The sequence below is a fragment of the Drosophila teissieri genome, chromosome 2L (genome assembly GCF_016746235.2).
Source record: "Drosophila teissieri strain GT53w chromosome 2L, Prin_Dtei_1.1, whole genome shotgun sequence".
NCBI lineage: Eukaryota > Metazoa > Arthropoda > Insecta > Diptera > Drosophilidae > Drosophila > Drosophila teissieri.
Genome location: NC_053029.1, coordinates 12,987,040 through 13,012,414, shown reverse-complemented (window position 1 = coordinate 13,012,414; position 25,375 = coordinate 12,987,040). Strand labels below are relative to the sequence as shown.

The 25,375-nt window shown below is 42.3% G+C and overlaps 1 protein-coding gene across 3 annotated transcripts in view; it reads right to left on the bottom strand.

Annotated features, from left to right (window-relative positions):
- Positions 1–9,240: 9,240 nt before the first annotated feature.
- The window catches only part of LOC122611714 (CUGBP Elav-like family member 2), a 105,641-nt gene continuing 89,506 nt past the window's right edge, over positions 9,241–25,375 (bottom strand). For 2 of the 3 annotated variants that reach the window (XR_006325548.1, XR_006325549.1), the window contains 7 exons: positions 23,501–23,682; positions 23,141–23,438; positions 22,851–23,057; positions 17,558–17,707; positions 11,000–11,428; positions 9,586–9,671; positions 9,241–9,527 (listed from right to left, as the gene is read on the bottom strand). Coding sequence is in view for 1 of the 3 variants with exons in the window: in XM_043784988.1 (XP_043640923.1) it covers positions 11,160–11,428; positions 17,558–17,707; positions 22,851–23,057; positions 23,141–23,438; positions 23,501–23,682 (1,106 nt within the window). In the remaining 2 variants the exon portion in view is untranslated. Of the gene's footprint in view, positions 9,528–9,585; positions 9,672–10,181; positions 11,429–17,557; positions 17,708–22,850; positions 23,058–23,140; positions 23,439–23,500; positions 23,683–25,375 lie in introns of those variants that run through there. The other variant, XM_043784988.1, reaches the window with a different exon arrangement.

The window sequence follows — 25,375 nt, the reverse complement described above, 5'->3', positions numbered from 1 at the left end:
ACAGGCCCTGTGGCAATTTATGCCAATTTGGCAGGGGGAGCGATGCAGAAGGATGTGTAGACAGTCAGTTCCATGCCTGAAATATTTTTGACACCTGCAGAATTCCTATTGACAGCTGTGCAGGCGAAAGGGGCGGCGATGGGCGTGTGGGAGAGTGGGCGTGGTCTTTGGAAAATTCACGCTTGAATTTGAAGCGTTTCGAGCTCGGGATTTAGGTTCCCAAGAAGGGGTTTTCCCCGAGTTTTTCCACGCCGCGTGAGTGGGCGGGCATACGTGAATATTTTTGACAGTTATTTTAATGAAATTATGCAAGCACACTTGCACACATTCAACCATTCAAAGAGTGACGAAAGGCAAATGGCAAAGGGGTGGCAATGAAGGGTGGCTCTTCGCCTGCAGCTGATTCGTGGTCTGTGGGAGTGGGTTATTCACTCCGCATGTGGGTTAATCATATGCATTTCGAGGTTTTGTAGGCGACCAACGCTTGCCACGCAGCATTTTGGTTATTTAATTAGCGCTCCACAAGAGCTCCTAACTGGAATGCCTGGCACACTCAATTAAAGCTCACGTGTCCGCAAACATTTTGTGTGAACTTTGTTAAAGTTAAGGCAATGCCCGATAATAATGTATATATGCAACGAGTTGATATGGTATACTGGTATATATCACTTACATGATTTAAATATTTAGGAACAAATATTTTATTAAACAGAAATCAAAGAGATTGAGCACATATATTATGCATTTGTGTAGGTTTACAGATTCAGATTGTTTGCCAGCTAGCAGACAACATTGTTAGTTTGTTAAAAATCAAACCTCGAGTAAATCCTACTCATTCAAATTCGCAAGCTACATAGGCTGTCTGAAATCGGGTAACAATTTGGCTGGCACCATGTAATCGAAATTGTGTTTTTCAAGTGCTCGCCCCACTTCTTTTCCTTTGATTCCTTTGGATGCCGTGTACCCTCTGTGATTACGCCATGTCATCTCTAGTGTGCCAGCGACTTTTGTGAAATTCCCCGAGTGGCTGTGCTGCCCACGAAAATTGTCGCACTGCCGGGGAAATTATCCCCGGGGGTTGGCGAAGGTGAGCACGTGTTGAGTTCGCAAAGGAACACGGAAAAGAAGGAAAGTACAAAGTTTTATTTGATACGTTTTTGATTTGCGTTGTCAGACAATGTCAATGTCTATCCCAGGATCTGTCGCCAGCTCCTGCTGAAAACAATGACAAGTCCTGCAGGAGCTGCGAGATTTGCTGATGCGGGAGATACGGGAGCAGTTTGGGGATATAAGGGAAGGAAGGACGCTGGGACAGACAAATGCGCCAAGTTCTCAAGTGCATCATGACACGTGAGTTTTTTGCTGAACATTTCGGTTGAGTTTTTGGTAATTTGATTTCCACACCGAGATTTTCCCGAGGGCGGGCGAGGAAATGGGTGGAAGTTAAAGTTAACGCTACATTTGATGCCAATGGCAAAACAAATGCGACAACGTGTGAGGAATTCTCAAGTTGCCATCCGCATTTCACCTTCGCTGGGAAGCGTACGTATTATTCTGCATATTTGATATGCTGGGCTAATAGAAAGAAAATTGCTTCGATTTTCCCTAAGCCAGATAATTGGTTTGGGCAATTGTAATTTGTTTACGTCGCTTTTGGGGGGTGAATTTCTGCCGCAAGAGGAATAAGATTAGTGGGTTTTAATTCCAAGGTGGAACCGATTTGTTAAATTGTAAATTGAACAACCGGCATTTTAATTGTTAGTGTTTCGAATGTATTTCAAGTAAAATTTATATCACAATTCTTATATCCCCTTTAATATGAATCCTTATATTGCCTAAAAGGCTTTAAAATAACTGGCTCGTTAGTTTTGCTCTGTATCCTTGATATTTCTCTTTGTACTACTCATACTGCGACTCGCCGCCCTGCGAGCTTTAACTTTATTTTTTGAAAAACATCGCACGTATTTGTCGTTTCCATTACAGTTGTGCTGATTTTGATTTGCTGCCCTTATGTCGGCTGCCTGATGTTGCCCCCCATCCAAAAGTGCCACCCACACCGCCACTGTCAGTCAATCTCAAATTCACTCAATCAGTCAGCCCAGGCAGTTTCAGTTAGTCGTTGCGTCAACACGTTGCCAACTGGCAGGAGGGCAGGAGGGGCGGCAAACACCTGCCACGCCCACACATTTGGGTTATATGTTTTGTTCGAGTCACGTCTGTTGTTGTTGCGAATCCAACCATTTTTTGCAGCTCGTTTGCCGACTTATGACTTGTGCGCCAGCACTCATAGGCAATCTCTATCCCCCGCCGGAGGTGGGCGGCTTCAGGTGGGTGGGCGTGGCACATTTGTCATACTCAAATTTAAAATTCAATTTACTTGCGTCATAAATTTAATAGCATAGCCAGAGGCGAACGCCACAGGCACAAATGCCAGTTGATTTACCCATATGCGAGTATCCGAACGTCAACGTGCGAAGGGTTAAGACTGGCGGAATGGGTTAATGGGGTGGTGGGAGTGGGCTATATTAGCCAGGGTGCTCTGAGCCACATATAAAAATGACGATTGGATCACATTGGAATATTTTATTGGTGCTAACGCAGTGAAATCAGAGGAAATATATTACAGAATTCGCGGAAATGAATACCCTAAGGCAAATCGTAAACTGGAATCAGATTTTAGAAACAATATTCAATAGGAACGCAATTCTCGTATACTGAAACAAATCATATAACGAATAGGTTGCAACAAAAATTAGTTACAGGCATATTAATAGGACCTATACAAAAACCAGTTGAAATACGAATTTTTATTATTTTAAAGATAAATAGTAATATTCCTTAATTTTAAGTAAGCACACCCAAAATTGCACACTTTTGCCGAAAGAAGAAAGAAGCCCCTTTAAGTGGAAGCCCCCATTTACTTGAACTGCCTCTCATTAGGCATATAAAACATGGTAATTGCTTAGCTTGTTAGACGTTTGCAAGACTTTTAATCCACACACACAGACTCTAACCGAAAAAAAATGCTAAAACTAAAAAGGAAATCTGCACGCAGTCCTCAAGGCGTATACGTAATATGCTAAACAAAAGTGCGCCAATTAGAAGGAAAATTCCAGTTTTAAGCCCAGCCCCAACCCCAAAAACCGCAGAAGCCAGAAAGTTGATTTCTTAACAGTACCCCTCACCAAAACCCGCAAACCGAATGTCAGAAGGAGACAGTCGACGAAGTTGGAGCAGCTCCAAAACTCTAAGCCAAAAAATGTTGCTGCAGTAGACCACAGAATTAAGCAGAAATGAGTCTGGCTCAGCGTGTGTGTGTGTGTGGAATTGGGTGTGTGTGTGGAAATGGGTGTGTGGACATGGGTGTGTGGAATGGGCGAATGTGGGCGAGGGATTTGGTGTGTTGTCAGTAACTTGTCTACTTGTTGTCTGTATCGTGTGGCAGTTTTTGGACACTGGGAGCCCAAATTTCAAAGCCCCCACTTCGAGACATATGCAGCAAAAAGATGAATGCATTACAAATGAAGACAGCTACAGGCAGGTCAGATGGAAAATACCCTTAAAAAAGAAAATAGCACAATGCTGCTCGCTTACTTTTGTACATATTTAATTTTTTAAATTTTAATACGATGCTGAATTGCGCTTAAATATTTAAATAAAAAGATAATTTACTTTACAAACCCTAGTAAAATTTTCTTTGTAAGGGCATCTAATATTCTTATATCACATTTTTGGAATAGCTTAGACACATCTTGCTATATTTATATTTGATGTACATTTTGTGGCACGGCCAGAGTTTTGAACAGAGCGATGGAAAAGTCGACTGACAGTCGGATGGAACTGAGTGAGATATTCTGATTTGCGTCTTGTCACGCAGAAATAAAGCTAAAGTCCATTTTAATTGAGTTTTTCTCATGCTGCAAAATGCTTTCTGCAAATTTATGACTGCACACCGACCGACCGACCGAGCAGCATAAAATTGGACAGCAGCAACTGAACTGCACCAAATCCAAGCGAACCGAACCGAACCGAACCGAATCGAGCCGTATGAATGGGGAATGTGTAATAAAATGCATTTTAAGCCATTTTGTCACATGAATTTGATTTAATTTAGATTGGGACCGTCAGCCGGCAAATATCAAATGAAATGAAAGGAGCGTTAAAGGAAATGCTGAATATGAGTGAAATGAAATGGAATTGTGTGTGGCTCAAATTTTATGGTCGAATGTGAGGCAGTTAAATTGAGCATCGAAAGCAGCAAGTACCGAGTATTTTCATGGAAATATGGAAAAGTTTTTCTCTCCTGGGCCTCGACAGCTCCTGGCTCCTTCTTATTTTCTTATTTTCTTGCTGGTGTATGACAAAGTTTTCCTCGTCTGGCGCTTGTTATTTACCACGTGCACCGCTCCATTTCAAAGAAAACAACTGGCAAGATTTCGAGCAGCGGATTTCCCTCCTCTTCATTTCCATTTTTCCGGCCGACCCCCTTCGCTACTTCAATTGAGCGGTGGCGGCTGCTTTTAATGTTTCTGTTTTTCCGTTGTTTTATTTTTATTTTCCTTTTTATTTTGATTTGGCCGGCGGCTTCTTGAACCGCTCAGCCCCTCCGGAAAATCTGCGTAATCACCGGCAGACGGGCACGGGAAATGCGAAACAGGAAAAATAAGTTTTGCCGCAAAAATAAATAAATAAATAACATTTTGTATAATAAAACGCAGGCGGCAGCGGCGGCGGCGGGGAAAAACTCGAGTAAACAACAGGAAGCATAAATTGTGTTATTCTAACTAAAAAGGAAAACCGATGCAAGCGGGAAAACTGGTCGAACTTTGATGTGATTAGGGATGGTTGGGCGGAAGTGGTTAGCTTCGACCACATTGGATTTGGCCAAGATTGGCCATAAATTCTCCAATATTTGCGTAGATAAACGACGTCCCACTTTTTCGTATAGGTACATATATTTATATTTATCCCCTGGCGAATTAAACATATATTTAACATGCTTACACTGCAGCGTATAATCTTTTAATCGATTCAAAAATTATGGTATGATCCCCTTGAGATCATGATTTAATCAAAGTTTCAGGTGAGGGGTTTTCCAGAAATAGCCAGGATCTCCCATGAATTCAACTCCCAACAGCAACTCCCCGGCACATTTGCCAAATCAATATGCAATATCCCACAAGTAAAGGATTTCAAACTCTCACTCGAATCCAAACACACACACATACGCCACATACACACACACACACACACACTCAGTGGGCAATCATATTGATGGGTGGAAAACTGAACCGCCTGTCATAAAAGCCGCACACACAAAAATACGAGTAGTTGGCTGCATCGAGGGGAAGTGTGGCATGAAAAGCACAAAAACTAGGTTAGTTGCCGAGATTTTTTACCTTCGCTAACATGACCCCTCTTGCCCTCTTGTCCTCTCCCCTCCCTTCTCTCCTGACAAGCCACCCCCCAGAAAAATAACAATTGCACCTCCTAACCCCTGATCTCTTGCACTGCCACTCGCCGTCCCAAAGCCATCCGTTCATGTCTCTGCCAATGCATTTCAAAACAGGAGCTACAGGAGCTGCAGGAGCAGCGAATCGGGAAAGGCGTTCGGCCACGCCCCTCCGCCGCCCCCACCATATCTGTCAAGTGAACTGGAAGTGATACGGATATATAGGGGTCGGTGTGGCGGAGGAGCCATGGACGGAGGAAGAACGCTGAGCGTGTTCACGTGCAAAATTGCAGCGATTCCCCAGCGAGTTTCGGTTTCTCCTTCAAAATCGAATTCACTTTGCTGAGTACACTGAGAGGAAATCATGAACCAGCTGGAAAAGGGAAAAGTACACCTTACTTAGCTTTGGTTATAAACGGAACTATTTCTAACGTAAACAGACATATTTTCTTACTTTTAATTGAAAGAATCATATTAGGACTGAAAACTAAATATTGTGGTGAAGTAAACTCCCCTTTTTTCCAGTGCACTCCATGTATGTGTGAGGCTGTGACGTTGTGCGTATGCGAGTGCAATTCGAGTTCGATTTGGAGTGTGATCGATGACGATGACGGGCAGGATGCGATAAGGGCCAGGATGCGATGGGAACAGGAAACGGACTGCCAAGGATTTTAATCAGCTGTTGTCGCTCTCCATGAAGTTGGTTCATGGGAGAAATCCGATCGGTTGCGGTAGCGTCCATAAGTCCTGCGAACACCAAAGATATGGCCAGTAGGAAAAGCAATTGAGCTGCTGATTGATTTGCGCTGGCCTTACATAGAGTTACGATGCACTAGGTAGGAAATCCAAACGAAAACCTAAAGAGCTTCAAACGTAGATAAATAGTTTCTTCATTTCTTTTGATGAAGCTATACCGCTGGTTTGTAATTCTATCTCTATCGCTTCTTCCTAAGTTAGTTGTTATATTGTAAACACAGTTTATTTATAATAGCTAACAGAACAAAACTGATTTTAAGTAATATGTCACCCACTGTTTCACATCCTTTGGTAACCCTCACAATTTCCAGTGGTGTTGAGCAATAGAACCCATTAGCATTTGCCTTGTTTCGTTGGCTCCTCGTTCTAAGTCACTCCCACGGCTTTTGTATTGCACACCATCTTCCTGGCCACAGATTGTTTGTCGACATTGCAACGCCGCTAAATTGTTTGTCTTTTGTGTGTGCGTTAGTATCTGTGATGCTGCAAGCCCCATTCCCCCCACTAACACTCCTCTACATCTCTCTCTATATCCCCTTAACCCGGCCTCTTGATTTTGGGGGAGCCCCATCGATGTGCGTGCAATGCCATTAACAATACGCCCAATGCCAAAAACGGGCAAACGCGCCAAATCCATTGTTATTTCGGTGGTCGATTGTTGTTCTTCCGGCTTGCGTGAGCTTAATGTGGCCCCAGCCACGCCCATACTCCATACCCCACGCCCCTTCGGGTAAATTGTGCAAACAAACAGCGGATGCTGGAGCGCAGGATGGGAATGGGCTATTCGGGAAGGATGCTGCTAACTGCACTCAGAGAAACCATTGTGTTTTGCATAGTACTGGGACTCACTTCCATTTCGTTTTCCGATTACAAATTTAATGATTACTACGGAAACGTACACATTGCATATTGTTTTTGCCAACTGTATGCAGAACTTGTGTGCCACAAATCGGTTCAATTTTGGTGCCCCACTCTGCGCCACTCCTCTCCTCTCATTGTCTGGCACAGTAGGAGGATAATTTGGCGGATTGGAGGGCGGTCGTAGTGGGGCTGGGCTTTTGTTTTTTCAGCTCGGTTTGTTCTCAACTGCAATAATCTTATTAGCAGTTTGTTGTTCGAACCTAATCAATTACCAACGTAATTACAAACTTTGCTAATCTGACTCGGTTTCCCCAGAAACGCTTTTCCAGCCCAGGCCTTTTCCCCCATATTGTTCATGACCGTGTCAGTGTTGGTGTTGCTGTTCGTGTTGGTGTTGGTGTTGGTGTTCGTGTCCCTGTCCGTGTTCATGTTCACGTCTAGATGGGAATACATCCTGCATACATGTTCTACCAATCCCACGGGGCCGTGGGTGAAACGCGCTTCGTTGATGCGGCTCAAATTTAGTGGCCTAAATAGCGATTTATCCAGTGGAGCATAACAAAAGATCTCATCAAACGTTGGCAAATTGTTAACCAGAAACTGATGGAGATGGACGGGAAAGCGGTTCAAATTAAGCGCTAGTTAAGGGGTTTTCCATTAAAACTTTGTCTTATTCCCACCCTGGTTTCAGATTTAAAACCATTTAATTGTAGCGCGCATTTGGTAAAGAAGATAATAGTACGCACGCATTTAAATATAAATCAATATACATTTCGCTGAGCTAAGCTAAATGGGTTTTTATAATATTAATGAATCAAACTACCAAAATCTTTAGCAAAACAAACTAAATGAAAAATTCGATGGCATGATCAATGAGCCGCTTATCGTACGCCAACAATAAAAGTTTAAACCGTCTTACCACTGCTACGTTTATCTGTTGGGATTTGGCTAGAGGATTGCCGAAACTTTTTGGCTTAATCAAATGCCAAAATATTTGAATATGCCAAGACGGAATTATTGCCGTGTATGCCCCGTCGCGCCCCTTGGCATTTGCTGTCGACAGAAGCTGAGGAAAAGTTTCCACGCATGATTTAAATGGGAATAAATCTTGCGTTAAGACTCGACTTGGATTTGGATTTGGATTACGCAAGGCCTGCAGAGGAGCAAAACGAACTGCTGCGTCACGTAGTTGGTAAATTTGTTTACACGTCCTCGCACCCGGTTTTTAGAGTCTCGCCAGGACCAAAACCAGGATTCAGCACCCTCGGTTCACCCGCCCGCGGCAGCTCCACAATTGGCACAAAGTTTCTCATATGCAAATCGCAAGTTTAGCAAAATATTTCGTTTATTGTTGAAGTTTTCCTTTAGTTACTCTCGTTCTCTCCCTCAGTCGTCAACATTTTGTATGTTTTCCGTTCATTTTTCTTGACTTGCGCTGGCTGAAAGTTTTCCTCGCAAACTTTTTTGGCTCAAGACACTTTTTTGATAAATTATCCAGCGTCAGTTTGTGTAAGTTTGGGCCAGTAAAAACGCGCTCTCCTTTTTTTTTAATAAAAATCATGACACCTTTTATTGATTTACTTATTCTGTTCGGATGCTGATGTGTGATTGTGTGTGGGGTTTGGGTGTGTTGTGTAGCAATATACACTGAAGACTCAATAAATACATATAATCCATTCGCTTAACTAACTGCGTTTTATCACTAGAATTACGTTCTCGCTGTTTACTGCCTTAAAGTAGCCTCGGCAAATAATATCTAATTCGAAACTTTTATTTCCGCTCTGCATCTATTTTAAATTGCATTCTACTTTCATTTGTCCAAAAGTGAAATTCGCTTACATTCTAGTCAGAACACACAGCCTTGCTTTGTTTCTCTAAAAAAGTACACTTACTTGCTAATTATTAATTACACATTTAATTACACACAGAACACTTCATGTTGTCAAGCTTACTCCTAGGGTGAATGCTAATTTCTGCGCTGAAATTATGTTTAATTTAAAGCCACATCCAGATAGTTTGTATAAAATGCACACAGCTTAGACTCTACGTGAAACAAAGAGTAACGATCAATTTGGAAACTCAGTTACGAACGTAAAAGAACTTAGCTATCCATCTGATTTGTCAATGCTTTGTTCAGCTTCAAAACCAATTTATTGAATGCGAGACGTAGATATTATTCCGTATTCTCATAAATTTACTTTGTTAAAATTAGTTTGCTTTACAAGCTTATAAAATGGCTTTCTTGGCTATCGTACAACATGATTGCATATTAGTTTTTTGTTTTTTTTTTTTTTTACAGATTTTCCATTATTTTTGTGGTATTTAAATGTACAGTTCTTGGAATTTTTTTTGCGACAGCAGTGGAATAGGCAATCTCTTTTAGGATTCTCGAGACTCAAGCGGTTATTATTTACATATTTCAGGGACCAACGCGTCTTAAAAAACGATTTGCATTCAACTGAAAAGATATGAAATTAGATTTGTATATCCAAACAAAAAGATATGGTTCAACTTACCTTTCAACTGGCGGCTTGCATCAACCACTTGACATTGCCTTTCCAAAAATTAAATAAATGGCGAAACTTTGCAAACAACATACCATCTATGGAATAAAACGGAAGTTTATAAATTAGTTTTTATTTGATTTAGTTAGTATACGGTTGTGTGAATAAAGCGTGTAATGTCTGGAAAGAATAAAATCAAAAATATCATTACGAACTTAAGAATAAGAATGCATTAGCATGAATCACAAATAATTACCTTTCTTAATAATAACCAAAGTAACAGAAACCAAATTGTAAGCACGCTGTTTAAGTCGAGTTTTTGTGCATTTGAAACAGAGAACAAAACTTTATTTAGATATGTATGCTGTGGTATGAGTGTTTACATATGTGCATGATTTTTACATAAACAAAGTATGCTACATAAGGCACTTATCTACTTCAAGATGTGCAACGACAAAAAGCCAATTAAACTTCAACTAAACAAAAAGTTTACCATGAAATGAATCATATGTTATAATATAATACCAGATTTGTGTAAATTTGGATGATGTGGCAATTAATCAAAACTAAATAATAAAATAATAAACTCCATTAATAAGACTTCAACATAAATAACAAGATTTCCTTTTTTCATTTTCATTTGGTTTTTGTCTTTTTAGGCATAGTTCGTTTCCTTTACAAATCGCATAAATAACACTGAGAAGCGTATGTGAATTTGTTTGTTCAACTAATTACAAAACTAAAGAAGTATTAATTATAATGTGGTTAACAAAAACATATCCATTTTTCATTACAAGTAAAATATGTGAGTTAGTTGGGGGGTGTAACAAATCAGATAACTAAAAACTAATTATGCGAGTCAGCATAAATGTAGATATATAAAAAGAGATAATCCATTGAACAAAACGAGTAACTTGTAACTATAACTAGAATATATATCATGTGGGTATATATTTATAATAAAGAACTTCATTGTGACTTGCAACATGAGAGATGAACAAATCAAACAGAGAAAGAGTGTGTATTAAATTATTAGTTATATCAAAAACTTAAACCTAACACTTGAACAGATCTATGTAATTATTTTTTTTCTTTTTTGTTTTTTATTTTTTTTACTTTCGTTTGTGAGTCATGAGGATGTATACAAAATATTTAATAAAAGGCAATGGTTCAACCAACTCGTACGACAGTTTAAAATTAGAAAAACGAGTCGTAAAAAATTGGGTTCGAAGGGAACTTCAACAGAAAGTTAACTAATCTACGGTCTAAGTGTTGTGTTGTTCGTTTCTTTTTGATTTTTGTTCTTTTTTTTCTTTCTAATTCAACATTTAACGTGCTAAATCATAAGTGATTCTGTCTTTTCTTTTTTTGGCACAGATTTCATGTCTTTTTCTGCTCTTGTTTTTGGTTTTTGTATGATACGTACAACGTTGGCATTCGCATCATCGTTTGCTCTTGCAACGCGCGCTCTACACGGGCAACTCTTCATTCATTGACTACTCCATATTTCACAAATCTCAGTGTTCCTCTCTACTACTCGATGTGTCCGGGGATGTGTCCTCGCTGCCGATGGTGGCTTCGAAGCCCTAGTAGGGCTTCGAGTCCTTGGGCTTCTTCAGCTGCACCTTGAGGCGCTTGGTGCCCACCTGGAAGCCGTTCATCGCCTTTATGGCCACCTGGGCCGAGTCCGGGTTGTCGAACGAGACGAAGCCGAAGCACTTCGACAGGCTGGTCTGCTTGTCGATGAACACCTTGGCCGAGATCACATTGCCGAAGGGCAGGAACGTGGAGGCCAGATCCGTGTCGGTGAACTCCTGCGGCAGATGGTAGATGAAGAGGTTGCAGCCCTCGGGTCCTGCAATGGTATAAAAAGAAACGCAATATTATATAATATTTCTCTATCAACCAGTTATATGATAATATATGCATATTTCCTTAGTTTTCTCCCTAAAAGTCTACTCTGTAGCACACAATGTAGCCGCCTCCTCACCTTTCAGGTGATAGCAATTAATATACCAGAGGCAGCAATTCACGCTCGAGTTTTCCACACAGCACCTGAATTTCCCAGCACCAAACCGCGGAAAAGTGAGCGAACAAAGTGGCAGAGATAAGGAGAAGAGGGGATAAGGGGGGAAATGGGCCAGTGCCAGCTGATTGCCAAAACGGAAGCGGATATGATGCGCCCTTTCTATCTCTTTCGCACTTGTCTCGCCATCTCTCTCGCTGGTACGCGTGTGTGTGGGTGTGATACTCTGTTTAGGAGCACGTGCAGTTGCAACTGCTGACATCGTCATCATTATCTTGCGCAGCATTATCACCGCCATCCCGGCATTATCATCGTCACTCCGTCTCTGTCACTCTGTCGCACTGCCATATCCCTGTCCCTGTCGCACGCGCATTAACATGGCTCGCGCCTCGTGCTGCGGTTGCACTTTTCGTGCAAATTACTGTCAACGTCACTGGCAATGAGCAGTCAGCAGTCAGCAGTAATACAACCCACCAGCATCCAAAATCCGTAAGCAACCGGCTCGGGGTAGAAAGAGACGGGGCGAACGGATAGACAGAGAGGGAAGGTGTGGTGGAGAGGGAGAGGGGTGAAAGCTGTGTCAGCAGTCGCGTTTTCACTTTCGAGATGCTTTTTAATGACAGCAAAACGCTTCGAATGGCAGCTGGCATTTTGCGGTCTTTCAATTTTACCAGCATGAAACAGAAAACAGGAGAAAGGGAAACAATGTTTGCAGTAAGGATGATTTAAAAATGCATGTGGCTAAAAAAACCCAAGATGACAGCTCATGGTTAACCTCAAAATGCAATGCCAAACAAGCTATAGAGTACTCATTTGCAAAGCCACATGCTCGGTGCAGAATTTATGAAAGAAACGCCATATTTCCGTTCGAATTGTTTGGAATTTCGGGGTTTGTTGTTGCCAGGAATATACTCATTGATCAATGGGAATGATGTTTCAACTCATAGAGATATTAATTCTCCCCCATGAAGACCTCTTTATCAATAAAGCAAATGATTACACTCTTTGATGTGCCCACCCACAAACGCTGAGGTTCACACTCACTGAAATCGAATAGGTTTGCAGTGGTGCCAGGACATTCAACCAGGAGCCACACGACCCACTGCCACACGACCATAACTCTCACTCCATCATCGTTCGCCAGGAGCAGTGCCATTGATCACCTTGATGTATGAGCTGGCCACCGTAGGCCTGCAATCCCAGTGGCTGCGTCCTCAATCCGCCCACTCCACTCCACTACGCACCACTACATTCCACTCCACTCCACTCCACTACCCTTTACTCTGTCCAATGACACGCCACCTCAAGGTAAACTGACTGCTGACAGATTGCCGACGCTGATGCGATTACAAAATGAAGCCAAATTGAATGGCGAAGAAAGCTGCTGCTGCTGCTGCTCCTCCGGAGGCATCTCCTTCGGTCGCAAGCCGTTGACGTTGCCAGGACTTTAATATTAATTGACTCGGGGCTCGTGATGCACACTTGTTGCTTTGTAATTTGCACACCCATCAATTAATTTGGGCTCTGGACAGGGTGAGGTGAGGGGTGGTGTAGGCAAACGGGGAGCAAAAAAGTCCAATTAAAAATGCTTCAAGCTATTGAATTACGCGACTAACAAGCGACACGTGTGGCTCGACACGGCATATAATTAGATGAAAGGACGAATGTGGAGGGCATGTGGAGCAGGAGTTGTGCTCAAGGCAACAAATGAAGGCGACAATTTTGAATGGCACTCGATTATGATCTAGTTAAATTTCAAGTGGGTGAAAAAAACGTAACAGCGCTAAATAAAAGAAATTTTTTGTTTGAACTTTGTATCTTTGAGGAAGCAGAAGTAATAAGACTTAAGGCTTGTATACTAACTTCTATGCTTCAACCTATTTACTCAGCAGAGCATTTCCTTAAACACCAAATTTATATTCAAAACTAAATCCATGTGCAGTCTGGGGGTTCGACTCAACTTTCTATAAATTCAGTTGGCTGTCAACTGCAAAATGTTTTCCACACATTTTGGTAACCAGAAATGTGCAACTTCTTGGAATCCGCAAAGGATTCCCCTCCACTGTTGCTCGGCGGCACCTACAAATAAACTTCCTGTTTTGTTTTTTCTTAAATCACAAGCTTTCTCCCCCCTTTTTTCAGTTGGAATTTTTCAGTGTGCGAAAAACGATTTCCTATATTGCATTTTCCTCTTCCGCCGAGCAAAGATGCGCCATCCGCCATCCGCCTCGGCAATGTCGCCTGCCCTTTTCGCCATTGATGCACCACTCGCATTCTGGCCGGGATTGCTGAAGGGAGATGCTAGTTGCAGATGCACATTCCCGGCTCCTCCCCTCCACTTCACAGTTTGAAGCAGCATTTTTTGCCATTTTCCTGGCTGTCGCGCTCGGCGAGCAGTCAGCTGGGGAAAGTCTTCCTCTATTTTCCTATTCCTCTCAAGGGCACGAGCGAGGCGGAAGGAAGCCAAATGGAATCTATGGCACATAAGCTACAGTTCCAGATCTGCCGCACATACATCTGAGTATCTTTATTGATTTTAATGCGACTTGTGCATAAAGATGCGTTGCGAGAAATGTGCCAGCAATGTTTTGAAGCCAGAAAATTGCTTACTATACTTTAATTATGATTATAGTACGGCGTAAACTGAATAAACTTGTTTACTATCCTACAGTATTCTTGTTCAGCTCTACTACTAAGTAGTTTGATACATAATTTTTAAGTTTTGTATAAATGCGGTATAAAATGTGGATTGTTTGTGTCTTAATTTCTGTTTCCTCCTAACCACAACTACTCACTTTCAGGCACAAACTCTTTATAACAATTCCGCCCAACTCCCAGCGCAAAAGTCGCAAATCTGCGATGTCCTTTGCTCCCAGAACCGCCCACTACGGCCACTCCGCCCACCTTCTGCGCACATACAACATTTGGTTATTTTATATTCCAACTTCCGGCTTATGCACATGACTTTAATCCGGATGCAGCCGGAAGAAGAGGCGACCACTGCCGCCTTAGGGTCACCCATGCGAAGAAGTCGGAGGCGGAGGCGCAGACGGAGGATTCCCATCGTCTGTCACTGTCACATTTGTCCCCTTCTCGGCCAGAGTTCCCCCTCCCACCTCCTGGTGCCTTAAAGGGCAGCCCAGTGCCGCTTATGATTTTTTTATATTTCACAACATATTTCTCATATTTTCATATTTATTTATTTCATTCTGCCGCTGCTTCTGCTGCTGCTGCCTGTGTTTCCTGCTTAATTTTGTGCCTGTCGTCTGGCCCTGTCTACATGCTTATAAGTTGTTTCCTGCTCCCGAGCCCATCCTCCTCGTATTGTGGAGCTGTCGTCATTTGATAAATTTCGCATGCTGAGAGTTTATCTTCCCCAGACTTTGTTGCTGCAGTTTTTCCTGCCCAGTTGTGCCACATACATTGCACAAATCCGACATTTTTACAGTTTGCTCAAACACAATTTTCCAGCCAGCACAGATGGATCATTTTGCATTTAACAATATAAATATTTCCTTCAAGTTACATAATTAAAATTGGTTTAAATTAACTAATGGGCTACTATCCAATTATAAATTCTTCTTAAATTCGGAATCTATTTACACATTTATAGAATGTTGAAGCTAATCTTCTGATCGCACATGTACAAACTGTCCTTTTAAATACTGCCAAATCAGAGTCATTCAGCCATTTACCACTTCCTGTCTATAATCTCCCGCATCCCACCCAATAATTATGTAGAGCTTAGTTCCTGCCTTGCCGCTCGTTACTTCGACTTCCATTTAAGCAGGTCCAAGTCATCTGTGATAGTTTTTCACAGTCCAACCAAGCGACGCGAAACATGGCAGCTCACATTTCGCATTTCGGCTAGCAGGAGCAATTTGTTGTGCTTCCACAGACAGGACCGCACAATCCTCATCCTCGCTCCTCGCTGCTGCAGGACTTGTTACTCTCCGCGCTCCCCGGCGAGTTGTTGTTGCAGTTGGTCAGGAGGGAATTTCGGCGACGTCATGAGTCAGCAGAGCAAACAAGGAGTCGCCCAAAAGGACGAGGCAAGCAAAAGTGAAGAGTCACAGGATGCGAAGATGAAGTTGGGGGGTGGGGCGACGGAGGGCGAGCGAGCGACGGAGTCACTCAACTGCAAAAATATATCTCACTATATGGTGCATCGTACAGAGGGAGAAATATCAGAAAGCCAACAATAGATTAAACAGAAACTGGAACAGCTGGGATCTGTAGTTACAAACAGATCAAAAGGGTGTGTCTTTTGCAAAAACTTTACTTCATAAAATGATCAGGTAAGATAGATGTGCATTTATAATTATCTCTGCCAAATTTGTTTCACTGCACGTACATCACACGGAGCATCCAGCTCACAGTCACACCCATGCACTCAAATGATGTTTGCTTATGTAACCGGAAATATGGCAAAAAGTGCAATGCCAAAACATTTTCCGTTGCATTTTGGCCAACATTCCGAACATCTCCCTGCTGCAACTTTAATGTTATGTGTGCCACAGCACAGAAAGGGGAATGCTCAGCTGCCACATACACATACATATAAATGTACGAATATACGAGTATTTCCCGATATCGACAGCGACGTCTGACTAATGGAATTGTGTGTCAAGTGTGTGTAATATTTACACTGTGTCGGGAGCTGATAAAAATTTAAGCCCCCCCAAAACGCTCCTCATAAATTCAACTTAGCAAGTGCGAGATGGGATGATGGGGAGCACAAGAGGAGCAGTGGAGCAGCATACAGGATGATTGATCTTATTGATTTTTGCTACATCTCATCTCTCCCAGGCATTGGCTTATGGCATTGAAGGATTTGTGTCAGCAGAAGACATTCGATTGCGGATTAAGGGGGCGTCCTGCATCCGTACACCCATACATCCGAGTAGGCGTGGCAAGGAGATTGAAGTGCTTGTGAGAAGGTTAAGATGTTGGGGATTTTGATTTGTAGCAGCTCGCAAAGCCGCTTCTCTCAGCTATGAGCCATCTAAGGCCCAGTCTCATCCCGAATTGCACATTCTATCCAGCTGCATAGCATTTGATAGATGACTTTTCATATGAAAAATAAGGCCCCCTCCGCCTCCAGCACTCCAGTGAGAGCGATGGAAACAATGGCACAACTAAAACTAAGTAGATTAGACAGGCATCCACAAAATGTCCATGACAAGTGGGATTCGGAATGAAGGCTGTGAGGCCGGGCGGCAAGTGGGTGGACATAATGCAGGGGCAACGAACAGAAGGCAGCAAAAAAGGATGCAAAAGGATGCAAAAGGAGGGAAAAAGGATGCAAAAATAACCGCATCACGAGCGAGTGACGCTGACAGCAATGAGCGGGTTTAATGCATGTGATGTTGCATCAGCAGCAGAAGCAAATACAATTGGAGATGCGAAAATGGCAGGGAATATACCCTATTTTTCACTTGCCACATCGATTTGTATCGTTACTATGGCAAGCAAGAAGTTGTGTAAGATTTTAAATGTTGTATAGATAGTTTAGCTAACAATTAAGATATTTAACTGTTCAAATAACCCTATATGCCACATATTTGAAGTGTAAAAAAGGAACAGCGCGCAAGATAAAGTGCAAACGATTTGGCATTGGAGTGGCAACCGCAGCGGCACTCATTCGGCCATTTTACTACATTTATCAAAATGTCAGGCTGTTAGACATTTCTATTTCTATCGTGTGCGTGTAGCTCCCCGCCTTTTCACTGTCCCCAACAACACTCTAATTAGCTACGAAATTAGCAATGTATACCGGATATTAAATTTAACCTTTACGCACACAGAATTCCTATTTACTTTCAAGGATGTTTTTTAATTATATGCGTCGAGCTATTAAGTCAGCGGGATTTCTAAAAAATATCCTTTTATGTATCTGACCATAGTAAAATACAGTAAAATATATTTCTCTCAGTGTGTGTTTTCGTGGGGACTCACCTTCAATCTGCTTTCCCGCTGCGGCGGCGGCGGCGGCGCTGAGGGCAACGCTGGCCAGCGGAGAAGTGGACAATGCACTGGCGCTCCCGAATTGCGGCAGACCGGCGGCTGTTGACATATAAGCCGATGCCAGTGGATTCGGATCGGACCCTATAGAATGAGAGAGGAAAGCCATTATAGTTGCTGGTAAATTACATAACGAAATTATAAGTGCATCTTGGACAGTGTGCCAAACTAATATTTGCTAAAATAAATTAAATAAATAAAGCATTAATATAAATAAATATTCCACAAGCCCTTTTAGTATCACATACTCGCATATTTATTCAAACAAAAATCTGCAGGATTTATATTGTAACTTTGTTCTTTCTGAGAGAACTCCCCTGTGGAATAGTTACAAAATCGAATGTGGCCACCTCTGCTTTTTGGCCACTTTGCAACCAGTGGCCGCCATGTTTCATATCCAATTTCACTGTATAATTATTATTTAGTTTGTTTCGTTTCGTTCCGTCAGACGTAATTAATCATCGAATTTTGTGCCCCGCCACGCGGGGTGACATTTGATTATTTTACAAAGCACACACATGACATCCGCAATAGCCAATCTGAAATTAATTTGTCTCCGAGTAAGGTTGGTTGTGTTCTGGTTTCGGGTTTTGTGTAATTTGACGCCTGTTGTTTGTTATTTAGTTGTTTTGCGTGTTTCGCCATTGGCCGTCATGCAATGCAATTTTGTGGTTTGCAATCCGCCCATGACCACCCCACCAACCCCACCCCCTTGGCCCGCCTAACACCCCCTTGGGGTCGCCGCCCGCGATCGTCGTTATTAATGAGTTTTGCGAACCATAGTGTTGTATTTGAAAAACGTTAGCCATGCAGCTCTCAATATCCTGAAGTGGGTGTAATGAAAAAATATTCAAAAATAGCAACAAGCGAATATTGCAATATGTATATTACATTTTAAATCAATCAATCGGAAAACTTTACTGATTTAAAAACAAGACAGACAATTTGCCATAGCGATTAAGTGAAAAGTTGTGCACATATTTGAACCGGAAATTGTTTAATTGTTGTTCAAAGTTTCTCAAAGAAAGGCACCAAAAGTCAGCCGGTGAAGAGTGGAATATACACATACTCGTATATGCTGGACATACAGCACAACCAACACTCATCAAGGAGCTGGCCAACTAAGTTGGCCAATAATAATCCACATGAGTGGACCGGGCTGGTCGGCTAGAAACAACAAACAATGGCAAATTGAAGAAACAGCCGAGGGGATGGAATAAGAAGTCGAGAACATTGCCTAAAACTATTTTCTGCCTCGGATGTTGTCTGTTTTGTATTTGCAAGTAAGTTTTCAGTTCGGAGTTGGGAATTTGTTCGTCGAGTTCAAGTACGAAATTGTACAATTTCCAGTTCCTTCTTCATCTTATTTGCCACTTGCAGGCACAAGACTTTTTCTTCCCACTGTTATTGTTATAGTTCCTGTTGATTTTCAAGTGCAAAAAGTGCAAAAAATTGCGTATAAACAAACGTAATGGAGAGCGGGTCTTGGAAAAGGAAAAGACCATGAAGGCAGTGGAGCTCAGAACGTGTTGAAACCCTAAATCAGTTTGAAGGGCCAGAGGTTGGTAGTATAAACTACATAGTTTACTGCACTTCAACCAAACTTTGATTAAGATTTTCGGTTGTTGCTGTTGGCTTGGCTTTTCCTACTTTTCTCCTTTTTTGTTTTGTTTTTTGTAGTTACTCAACTCAGAGGAGAGGTCAAAGGAGTAGCTTCGAAAAACTTTTTGAATTGGATGCTCTTAAGCTTTTGTGAGCGGTGCTTGTGGAAAATCAAGCAAGGGTTTTCAAATTCACGCTACACAAAAGGATAAAATGCCTTGTCGTCTAAATTAGGTAATTCTAGATTTAAATTTATACAACTGCTATCACTAAACTTTGCTTTAAATTACTATTAAAGTCGCGTCAATCCTAGGAACATTTCCCGTTTGTAATTACTTCTCAAAACCCATTGTTATCTTCCCTGATATTTCCCTTACCTCAAACGAATTAGTTTTTTATTCCACTGCCGCTGACTTCAATACATTTTCGATAAGCAATATGCGGTGTGGCATCAACAAACAAAGCCGAGAGCTCAATTTGTTTGTCCTTTTTATTTGTGGCAGGCAGAAGCTGAACGCAACAGAAAGTTTGTTACTCGTGGCAACTTGGAAAGCGATTTTGTAGTTTAGTTTATGTATCCGCACGGCAAAGAAAATAAAAACCAAGCCGGAAAGTTTGGTTTCTCTGTATGAGCTCTATGAAGAGGGTCTCGACTAAAAAGATATTCTATATTAAATGGTTTATTCTTCAAAAACAAAGCAGTTCGCTTGGATGACCTTTAGGCACACGTAGAAAAATGATACATAATTATAATTATACAGCTAGCTAGTACTGGGTACGAAAAGAGCAGAAAGGATTCACAGATAGGCGCATCCTGGCTGTCCAGCTGTCCTCGCTGTCAGCTGCACTTTCTTTTCATTCGAAGGGCAAGGATGTAACAGACGGAGGACATCTCCTTCGAGTCCGGTCCGAATCGCCGGACTCCATCCGCTCCCGGGGCAAAGAATTTTTAATATTTCATTAAATGAAGTGCCCGGAAATCGTTCAAGTGGCACACGATGAGCACGCACAAGTGCACAAGGGCCAAAACTCACGAAAATCCCCACAAGATAAGCTCTGAGCAAAGAAGGCCGAGTGGCAAGAGGAGGACGAGGAGGAGGAGTCCCTGGAAATCCGCTTAATTTTTGGCATTTTTCTGGTTAAGTCAGCCGCAGATTTTTCTTCTTATTTGGCCATGGTTTTTGTTCGCCTACTTCGCAGCTAAGATCCTCTCGGAATGAACTGGCTAAGAAAATATTTAAGAAGTGAGTGTGGAAATGGCGGAAAATGCGGTCAACGATGCCCACAGATAGGCAATGACATTTCCTTTGCTTCTGTGGTCCGAAAACGTGGCGTTTAATTTTGTTTGACAATTCTGTTTGTCTTTCATTTGGCTTCTTTCGTAGCCACATTTAAGAGGAATTTTCTTTAGGTTCTCGTGTGATTAAGTAGAGACGACAGGCCACAATTCATTTTATAGCATTCAAGTGCTTTGTAAAAATAATAGTATATCCCTTGACTAAATCATTGTATTTTAATTATAGAATTTCAGAAATTAATTCGGCAAATAACTCCTTTGTTGCCAAGGAAATCCTGTTGAAAGGACTCAACACTTGACCTTAATATTTCAATTCCCTATTGCGGCTTTTACTTCAGCAAGTGCAACTGAAATTCGGAAGTTGCGAAGTGAGAAATGAAAACCGTGAAGTGAGCAGAAAACATTGCAATTTCCCCAAAGCGAAAAAGTCAATGAGGCCAGGAAGGAGCAGTGCAGCAGCCACTGCCTGGTTCGTCCTTTATCCCCCTTCTCCCCCTTCTACCCTTTTCCCCCTTTCCCCATTTTCCCAGCATCGCGACCCTCGTAACTCCATTCCCCTCCCTCTCCAGAGGCTTTCGGTGCAATAAGTTCCGTGTTGTTAATTTCGCAAGAGAGTGTAACTTGTAATTTTGTACGTTGTAGGGTCTCCTGTACTCCAGATAAAGTCGCTCCTTCGCCAAACCTACCCCCCTTCGTCCCTCCCCCCTCTGCAGATACGGCCATCAAGTCTCTACGGACTGGTGACGTAAGGCAGGCGACGTTAAGCAAGCGCGTTACGGCGCACGTGAATGTTACGTCGAATGGTTCGTTGACTTTAGCTATCAAACTTAATCGCACACACACTCTTTATGACAAAATGAAAACGAAAGCCACATCACTAGGCAAGTGGCAAAAAATTTAAGAAAATGGTGGAAAACTTGTAAATATTCAAAAGTGTTGAAAAACTATTACAAACTATTTTAATAAACAGATAAGATAATTTTAAAATGAAAAGGATAGAGAATCAAATGCAAGAAACAACACTATTAAACTGTGCAAATATTTAGTAAAGTTCTCACCTGTTTTTTTGGCTGCGTTTTATCAATATTTATTCAAACGATTAGCAATGTTAAAGAAGAGAAGAGGAAATGCATTTCTGTCAGACCATTTTTTCAAAGGATTGCAGTGATGGTAAGCGGATTTTAATAGAATTTAGTTTTTGTTGACAATTTAAGCAACATAAATCATCGAAATAAAACAAAACAAAAGTATGAAAGCTTTGAAAATTTGTACAAATCCAAGAGAATTCTCACCTGATTTTTTGGCCGCAGCCTTTTTACCCAAGAGGCCTGCATTAAATCCATATTTATTTAAGCGACAGGATAAGCAATGTACAAGTAGATCAAAGAGAATACAACTTTGTTAGCAAGAATTAAAGGAGAATCTGCTAAGCTAATTAGAATGGACAAGCCGATGACGTCAATCTATCTCTTTTGGAAGAAAAATTCCCATTTGCCTATTTTAAGTCGATTTCCTTGGCAAAGAAGCTTGACTGTGAAGCCTTGATTGTAATTGGATTTCCTTGGATAAGCAGATAAACAGAAGACCGTGGGCATCGGAAGGATAAGCGGCTCTTCCGTGAATTAGGCTAATTGGGCACTTTGATTGTCACATGATGACACATTTGCTGGCAAAGACACCAGAAATAGAAAAGCAATTTCTCAGAGGTGTTTTCGAGTAGAAAGTTTACCTCATTAATGATGGATTAAATTAGGAGACCAAATGAATATTGATGAGTTTATCGATCGATATATTTCATCTTATAACGAACAAGTTAAAGTATGCGTTTCTCGCGAAAGTACGTAAATACGTACATAATCTCTGTGTAGTACTTGTCATAATTGTCCAATATAGACATTTGTCCGAAAATAACTTTATTATAATCCAAAAACCATTCGACACTCATTAAAGGCAATAACCAGGACAACATCGAGAATATTTGAGTGCCGGCGAGTTAATTAGAAATCGATAAAAGCAACACAAGAAGTGTTGGGAAAAGGGAAAGTGTGCCGGAAAAGAGAAACTAGCAACAGGCTAGCAAGAAAATAGAGAAGTGGAAAAACCCAGTGACGCACAAGGAAAACTTCAGTACGGAAATGGGAAAAAATTAGATAATTAGCCGAGGCAACTGATGGCCGAGATACGGCTGGGGGATTATGGGCTGCGGTAAGCCCTGATGAATTATTAACCATGGAGCCGCTTCAAGTGTCTGCCCCCCCCTTTCCACCACCAACTATCTGAGCTGCTTAAGTTGCTTAAATTGTTAAAGGATGTGGAGGAGTAACTCACAGAGCAGCGCAGCCGTGTTGGTAAGTTGGGCGCTTCCAGGCGATGTGGCAGCGGCTGCTGCCGCGGCGGCATTCGAGAGACTCGGCTGCGTCATGGCCGCAATGGCCGCCAGATTCTGGACGGTCATCGGGGTCAGAAGTCCTGCGGCCGCCACTGCGCTGGTGTCCGTCGCCGAGCTGCTCTGCTGGGCTCCGAGTCCTGTGAGGGCTGCAAAGAAAGAATAATCGATTAAACAGGACTTGATACTATATTCAATCCAAAGCAAAGTTCAAACCGAACAAACTACTCACCTTGCAGCAACTGCTGCTGCAGCCCAACCGCCTGCAGTTGCTGCAGCAGTTGGATGGAGGCCGGGGTGATGGCGTCGGCGCCGAGGACCGGCGAAGGCTGCTGGGGCGGGTTGGGCAGGATGGGCGTGGTCACGCTGGTGGCCGTTTGGCCCAGCGGGATGTTGATGTTGCTGGCCAGGTTCCAGAGGTTGGCCTGGATCTGCTGGATCTTCTTCTGCTCCTTCTCCTTCTGCGTGTCGGCGAACTTGACGACCAGCGGCGATGTGCAGCCCTCCATGATCTTGTTCTGGCTCAATGTCTATGGCGATAGCATAATGATTCCATATATTCATATACCAGATTAGGATGATCAGTACTCACCACTTTGATGGCCGAAATGGCAGCGTGTTTGGTGGCGAATGTGACGAAGGCACAGCCCTTGCTCTGTCCGTTCTGGTCCCGAAGAACGGTGCACTCCTCGATGGCTCCGTGGACTTCAAATAGCTTGCGAACGTCGTTCTCGTTCAGCTTCTTGTTTAGCATACCCACAAACAGTTTGCGTTCTGAAAGTAAATGCATTTCATTAGTTACCATTGAAGGGGCGCATTCATACTGAGTGGATTGGGGGAGAAATGAGAAGCTGTCTAAGCAACGTCATCTACTTTAGCCTCATACTGTTTAACGTACTTTCTAAACAAAGAACTGTTTGCTTTGATTAACAGCATGCTAAATTGAGATAAATCTAAGACCTTGGCCTTGGTAAGTTAATCGCTGCGTGAAACGCTAACGGAAGCCCCAGCTCAACCCTCAACCGCATTGTCGAGTGTAACCCTATCGCCGGCCGAGGAGATTGCCTTGGCTGGGAGCTCGGTGTGTTGGCATTGAAAAGTGCCACACTCAAGTGGGTTAGGGCCAGGTCTAAACTGAACTGAGCTGGACTGGTCTGGACTGGTTTGGAATGGAGCAAATAGAGAGTGTGGGCTGGGAGTCGCTTTTTGTGGGGAGTCTGCGTGCTCAGCCAGGCTTAGTTAATTCCAGTATTTGGCAATGCTCAATTAATTTTACATAAATTAAAACACTGGCTGGCTGGCTGCTAACTGGCTGGTCGGTCGGGACTCGATAACTAATTGGCAGGCATTTAACATTTCGCCAAATATTTGCACTTTCCATCGCAAAGGGCTCCAAGTTTGGCGGATAAGGAGAGGCGAGGCGAGGAGGGCAATGTGCAACTAATTTATTTGCACAAACACGCAAAATGCGCACTGCACAAATTAATTGTTATCAATTGTGCAATTGGCTGAGAATGTTTTTCCAAATGGCGAAAGCGGAATGCCATGTGATGTGGTTGTTTGTGCGGGCGGATCGAATAGGTTCGGTTCGCTTCGGTTGGCTGGACACTCTATCTTTTAACTAAACCAAATTGCAAATCAATTGGCTTAAATGCATTTAAAGTGCAGGCGATTACTGCTAGCGGATTAAATTTGTACGACTCGAACAAAATAACTGACTAGTTTGAACCCTCTTTCAATTGGCAGGATTTGCCTGTCGTCTGCTTTCCACATTAATGATTTATTTATATATATATAAATTTAATTTAAACAAAATAATTAGTAACAAATTAGCTCTTGCATATTTATTCCCCCTTTCATTTCAAAAGAACCCAATTAGTTTTCGCAGATTTTAACTGCGCTAGCAGAAATTTTTGGATATAGTCATTCGAAAAATCGAGTAGCGCTTGCATTGTTATAAATTATTATATTATCGCTTCAATAAACGGGAAATTTTTAGTCAATGAAAATTATGTTTTATGGCCTGCAATTTGCCGCAACTTTTGTTGTACAGAGCCCGTCGCCGCCCACTTGAAAATCTGTTTTTGGAAATCAATTAAAATTATAATTAAGCTGCTTATGGGGTGGAAATTGATTTTAAGTAGCCATTCTGGTCATTGACTTTGCCGCCGCCGTGCTGATGGCGGGTATTTAAACTTATTATTATTCGAAACGTAGTATTATGGCAACTTTTATAGTCGCGAGTAACCGCAAGAAGTGTTGAAATTCAGCTTTATGGCTGGGGATTCTAATGCTTGGTTTCTCCCCATTTCGGTCTGCCACTTGCACTTGGCGGTACTTGCCACATTTCGAGGCATCATCGTGCTGCAATGCGGGTCTATCCTTCCACTCCATGGAGCGGCATCCTCGCCATCCTCCGACTGCCTCGCTATCGCCCCCAATTCAATTGCCATTCCGGCTGCTGATG